We start from the raw sequence: 6,462 nt of genomic DNA, 5'->3' as shown, positions 1-6,462 counted from the left end.
AGCCTGTGTGTGCTGTAAGGAAAGAGAGGAGGCAAAGAGAGGGCAGGGAGGTGCCAGGCTCTTCATAACAACCAACTCTCATGGGAACTCAGAGTGAGAACTCACTCATTACCACAAAGACACCACCAAGCTATTCATGAGGGATCCGCCCGCACACGACCCAAACACCTCTTATTAGACCCACCTTCAACACTGGGGACCAAATTTCAGCATGAGGTTTGCAGGAGTCAAACAAACCAAACTAGAGCACCCAGAGTCACCATAGGTAGGTAGAAAGTGGCATATTTGGGATCTAATCTGAAGTTGTGGCCAAGAATTCTCACCCAGGTCAACACATCAGACGTCTTTGGGATGGCTCGCCCCTCCGCATCCTATAGCCTCTGCCTCGAGATGGTGTAACTTCCTCTCTGCAGCTGAGAATCATGACTGTAAATGACACACTACTGGAATTGCCCATGTGAAGAGTGTAGAGGCAGAAAATGAATCACGGACCTTCACAGCACTGCAGCGGATGCCTCACAGCGGGTAATGGTCTGACCAGGCATTTGTCTTCTTTCCGGCAGCCAAGGAAGAATGCAACAGAAAACGCTCACGATCAGGAAGACCCATTAAACAGCTATCTATGCCACGACTCATCACTTCCCTACGGGGTGCTCCATGTGGGCTGAAGATCACTTCCATAACAGGTGTCGTCCTGGGAAGAAGCCTCTGGTACCACATTGGAGAGGAACAAAGTCTCAGACAAATCCCACATTGCAGTGATTTAAATGACCTCATTCTTCCTCAAAATAAAGAATCAAAAGCATCACTTCCTAGCGACTGCTATGCACTCTTCCTTAATACCAAAGATACATAACACACACAGGCTCATCGTGCCTTACAAACACACAAACCCCGAGCACAGAGCCCTTCAAGCAAGGCTCGGGCCACAGCGGCTGCCTTACATCAACACTGAGGTGAGAAAAGCTCCGCCCAATGCCAGTTCCGAAGGTTCGAGCAACACTCACCAGTTAAGGTTGTTTTTACTCCTTTGTCTCGAAAAGACGCCACAAAAGAAGCAGGGGCTAAGCCTGGGCTTTGGAGGCAGGTGGACTTGAATGCCAACCCCAGCTCCATCATGCACTTCCTGTGGGAACGTAGGCAAGTTATTTCTCTTCTCTAGGCCTCAGTTTCCATGCCTGTGAATGGAGATACAGACATTTACCTCAGAAAGGAATGTGAACATACCACTCCTCTTACCCTTGATTCCTAACAGGGAATATGAGCAATGGGCAAGAATGAAACATTGTTTGAAATCTGGTTTTATTTATTCTATGTGCCTACCTTCTTTCTTTTTTTTTTTTTTTTTGAGACGGAGTCTTGCTCTGTCACCCAGGCTGGAGCGCAGTGGCGGCGATCTCAGCTCACTGCAAGCTCTGCCTCCCGGGTTCCCGCCATTCTCCCGCCTCAGTCTCCTGGGTAGCTGGGACTACAGGCGCCCGACACCACGCCCGGCTAATTTTTTTGTATTTTCAGTAGAGACGGGATTTCACCGTGTTAGCCAGGATGGTCTTGATCTCCTGACCTTGTGATCTGCCTGTCTCGGCCTCCCAAAGTGCTGGGATTACAGGCTTGAGCCACCGTGCCCGGCCGTGTCTACCTTCTATAATAGTTAAAAAAAAGATCATCAGTTAAATGATGAATGTGAGCACAGTTCTGGCAGAGGCATCACGGATGAGAAAACACTGACAGAATGAGAAGACTGAATGAAAAGAGACTGACAGAAGTCATTCATTTCTTTCACGTGCTCAATACTATCCCACTGAATAACACACACACATACACACGGCTGGATGGAGTTAGGGGACAATCTGTGATGCTTTATTGCCTGCCTGTGCTGTCTGAGAAAATCAAGGTAGGTTTAGTTAGGGCATGCGAATCCCAGGGAATATAACATCCAAGCCCTAGGCTGAAAACCGTTCAGTCTAAAGATATACCATGAAGGGACCCAGCCTCAAGGCCCCTTTCTCAAGTAGGAGAAAGTATATAGAAAGTAGAAAGAAGAAAAAAGAATAGGCTCACATGTTTCAGGAAAACATATAAGAACTACTAGGAAAAAGAAATTCATAAAGGTTTTTTGATTCATTTAACCTTATTAGTCGATGTCTATGATTTTAATGTTATTACTTGAATTATACTGTTCATTATTTCCCCCAATTTGTTTAAATCTGCAAATACCGTATGTTCAGCTTTACATCTATAAAGCAAGATCCTTAAGGGCAGGGATGGAGTTCTACTCCTGTGTCCCTTGACATTACAGCGTGTGGAACAGAGACGACAAATACAGGTTTGATTTGTGCCACCTGAAAGAATGCCATCTAGAGGCAGCTGCTTCAAACTGCACTTCAACTGGATCTACACGCCCTGCTAAGCAACTCAAACTCATCATGAAATAAAGCTGCAGAAGAAATGTGTACTCTCTATTCAAACTCCGGAGTAAATAAAATGTGTATGATTGACACAATCACAAAATGGCATTTAAGTGGAAGTCTGTTTCTTGAAGAAATAAAAGCCAGGACAAACAGATTTGGGGTCATATTCTTGTTCACTGAAAGAACCAAGCAGTTTCATCAAACAAGCATTAGAGGGAGAGAAATTGAGTAATTCATCTTGTCAGTTACAATTCACATATGTACACACACACACACACACACACACACACACTGGCTCAACATCAGTTAAACATAACTATTCAAATACAAAAGTATAAAAAACCTCTTTAAAAAACCAATAGCAGCCAAAACAGAACATTTGTAAACAAAACCACTACTATCAACCCCGTGCTTAATCACAGAATCTGCATTCTTTTGAAACATTAAGTATATGCAATAAAGAGAATATAGACCATCTTTTCCCTTAATATACAATACCAGATATCTAAAACAATGTCACCAATAATAGACACAAATCGATGTTATCATAAGGCATGTTGAACAGTCTTTTTCACAATACTCAGGGGCATCATGTTGCTGCAGAGGCCACGCTTTCCAGAAGTTTTCTCCTAGCTGTGATCCTCGCACACCGGGGGCACTCGGAGGACTGGAAGCACTGTTTGTGAAAGCAAGCCCTGCACGCTGCAAGCAAGGAAGACAGCCGTCAGCAAACAGGTTATCTTGTTTTCTCACATTTCTGCGGACATTCATCTCCATCCTAGGGAGGGAAGGGGTCTGAATCCAGAACCCAGAGTCTCTAAAAAGAAACCAGCCAGGCTGAAACTCACATTTCAGCAGGTCACGTTTCAGCAGACCTGTTGGACTCTTCCAACGGGTCATGAACAGGAGGCTCAGAGAGCCTGATGTAATGGACGCCGCAGCGCCCCCTGGATCTGCCCAAGCACCGAGGCAGGCGTTTCCCCAATTGCCGAGGGAGCTGGTGGCTGGTAACTGTTGGCAAGCCACATTGTTTCTCTAGAAACGGCCCTACATCGAGAAAGCTGCTTTGTCCAAGCTCATGCCCCGTGCCTGGCACCAGCCTGCATTCAGTGACTGATCACTATGTAGTGAGAAGGCTGGCCCCAATTTGTCCCCAGTTTGGAACAATGCTGAAAGGCCACCAAACTCCAGAGCTGCCCGTGAGATGAGCTGAGGGCTCCACTGCAACCTCACCACTGTTCAACTTCTCCCTCTCCCAGTCTTGCTGCCTGCATGCCGCCACAGGTATTAAGTTGAGGAACATGAAACTTTTTCTGGCAAATCTCTGCCCCAGAGTCTCCTTGCTAGGGAGCCAGTCCTGCAACACTGCCCAAAGGGTTGGGGAGACAACACTGGAGTGGCCTGAGAGGAGGATGTGCCCCTATCAAGGGTGAAGGTAGAGTGCATTACCAGGATCTCTCCCATGAAACAGAGTTTACAGAACACGGGATTCTCTCGGGCACTAATACCGTAGAAGGGTCGGCAACCTTTTCTGTAAAGAGCCAGATAGCAAATGTTTTAGACCTTGTGGGCCATGTGGTCCCTACAATAGCTACTCAGCTCTGCCTCTGTGGTGCAAAAGCAGTCAGAGACGTCACCACTGGGCATGACTGATCCAATGACAAGACGGAGAGGTGGGCATAGGCAACAAAGGGACCATCTCCTCTATCCAAACCCTGCACTAGAAAGACATCATCCTTTATCCCTGCCCCACCCAAATACTCCTCCTTCTGTGCCCAAAACTTCATTATCTCCAATCCAACACACAAGCACACACCAGCATGACTGTACTTCAAATAACTGTGCTTGAATTATTAAGCTATTATTCAGCTTAAGTTAATTTTGTGCTTCAGTTACTAAACTTACTTGAGTTAATTAGTTAAGCTATTATTAAGCTTATGCTATTAAGTTATTAAGATACCTGAACATCTTCTACATGTTGCTGTCTGAAATGGGAAGATGACAGTCGTATTCCGGCAAAATTCACAAATAAAGCCCTTTCCTTGACACAGCTGTAAAAGAAGACATCAAAAAGTTACAACCTTCTCTTGATGGAGAAGCTGAGTTTTCACTATTACAGAACTTTATAAACATTAGTGTTTGAATGTCTATGATGCCAGCCTCTAGAAAGAAAAGGATGTTGTGTTTTGCAGCAACGAATGGATCAGAATCAAAAAAAAAAAGAAAAAAATACACGTTCATCCAATTCCACATCAAAGCAGTTTTAAAGTACCAGAGTAAGGGCCTAATTATAAACATGCTCTCTGCGACGATCTAATTTCATTTCTCATTGCTGCCCTACAGTTCTTCAATCCTTGGAGACACAGAGCTTCCCGTTCCATTGAATCCTGGTTCCACATGACTGTATTTGGTGCTTCAGGGCAGAGTGGGCCCTGAGCAGAACTGGGCACCCAGATGAAGTCCCTTGGTCCAGGCTTGCATCCTGGCTCTGCCACCTACCAGCAGGGCGATCTCAGCTGCTACTTCACGGCTCTGACCTCAGTTTTCTCATCTCTAACTAGGTCACTGGCACTTCCCTCAGGGTTTGTGAGAGTGAAATGAAGGGCGGAACACCCAGCACATGCCCTGTGCGTCAGGAACGCATCTGCTCCGGGTGCACCCTCACCTCGCAGCCGGCCACGTGCGCAAGGGAAGCTTTCAGAATGTCCTTGAGTAAGGGTGCCAGCAGCCCTTTCTTGATCCTGACCAGGTCCTCAAGGGAGAACAGGTGGAGCTCATCAGTCAAGTGTGCCGGCACCTGCTCAAACTCCTTTAATGCACTGCCAGAGAGGAAACAAAGAGGAATTCAGAAACCCACCCACACAGAGGCCGGGGAAGAATGGGGCCAGTTGTTTTCTCTTGGCACTCACGCTTAATTTTTTTAACTCAATTTAAAAAACAAATAGCTCCAAGAACAACAGTGAGCCATGCTCGCCAGCATTCTACATTTTGCAAGTTTGCTTGGAAGCCAGGAAGTTAAAATTCCATGAAAGCTGATTTCAAGAAGCTAAGCAGAGACACACATCTCTTACAGCCTGCCCAGGCACACATGGAGCAAAAGAAAACTGAGCATTAGTTTGTTAAGTCTTAAAGAAGGTGTACCTAGTACCCTTTGATTACCAAGTAATCAAAATTCCCACCTTATTTCTTCCAGCTACATTTCAAGTCTATCAGCCTTATGGTCTATCGGCTCAGCTGGGAGAATTCTCACTCACCCGGCAAGCCTGACTTCCAATGCACGAGTCAGGCACTGAGCTTAAGGCTCACGCAGCCAACGGCCAGTGGTCATGGTGCCTAGGGCATTCAAAACTTAATCTTCTCCAAAGCCAGCAGGTGTCCACCTGAATTCTCTAAATGGCTAGTAGAAGCACTATTCCCTGCACTTCCAAAACAGCCACGGCCTACACTGGACTTGGCATGCTACAATGCCAAATTCTCTTCAAGTCTCCACCCAGCCTGCGGTGCCCACTCCTGCGGCATCCTCTGCCTGGAGAATCCCCAATCCCTCTTCTTTGCTCCACCTTACTCTTAAGCTCAGCCTTTTTCTCCTGGAATCCTTGCTTGCTCTCTACCCCACCTCACTCCTGAGCTAAATGCTGCCTCTGTTTGTATCCTCACGGTGCGCTGACACATGTCTAGCACTCAGTCCAGCAATGATTGGTTTGTGCTGACCATCCCCCGGACTTAACACAGATCTACTAACTTTTTTTATCTGAAGTCCAGAATGGATATTCAATAATTTTGCACAAGGCAGGAAGTATAGGTATTGTTACATGTTGTGGATGAAAGAACTGAGGCCCTGAGACCAATGCCATGCCAAGGCCATGAAGCAAAGGCTCAAAACTAAATGACTATAGAACACATGCTCCTGGCCGGGCGCAGTGGCTCCAGCCTGTAATCCCAGCACTTTGGGAGGCTGAGACAGGCGGATCACAAGGTCAGGAGATCGAGACCATCCTGGCTAACATGGTGAAACCCCGTCTCTATTAAAAAATACAAAAAAAAAAAACTA

At 46.2% G+C, this 6,462-nt stretch overlaps 1 protein-coding gene across 1 annotated transcript in view; it reads right to left on the bottom strand.

Moving 5' to 3' along the window:
• Window positions 1-2,131: 2,131 nt before the first annotated feature.
• The window catches only part of KIAA0226L (KIAA0226-like ortholog), a 60,057-nt gene continuing 55,726 nt past the window's right edge, over window positions 2,132-6,462 (bottom strand). Inside the window, exons 12-14 of the mRNA XM_011974640.1 lie at window positions 5,077-5,256; window positions 4,372-4,462; window positions 2,132-3,113 (exon numbers count right to left, since the gene is read on the bottom strand). Of these exons, the coding sequence (XP_011830030.1) occupies window positions 3,001-3,113; window positions 4,372-4,462; window positions 5,077-5,256 (384 nt within the window). The 3' untranslated portion in view covers window positions 2,132-3,000. The remainder of the gene's footprint in view (window positions 3,114-4,371; window positions 4,463-5,076; window positions 5,257-6,462) is intronic.

The sequence above is a fragment of the Mandrillus leucophaeus genome, unplaced genomic scaffold, assembly GCF_000951045.1.
Source record: "Mandrillus leucophaeus isolate KB7577 unplaced genomic scaffold, Mleu.le_1.0 Scaffold147, whole genome shotgun sequence".
Lineage (NCBI taxonomy): Eukaryota > Metazoa > Chordata > Mammalia > Primates > Cercopithecidae > Mandrillus > Mandrillus leucophaeus.
Note: the sequence above shows the minus strand (reverse complement) of the source record. Positions and strands in the feature narration are given on the sequence as shown.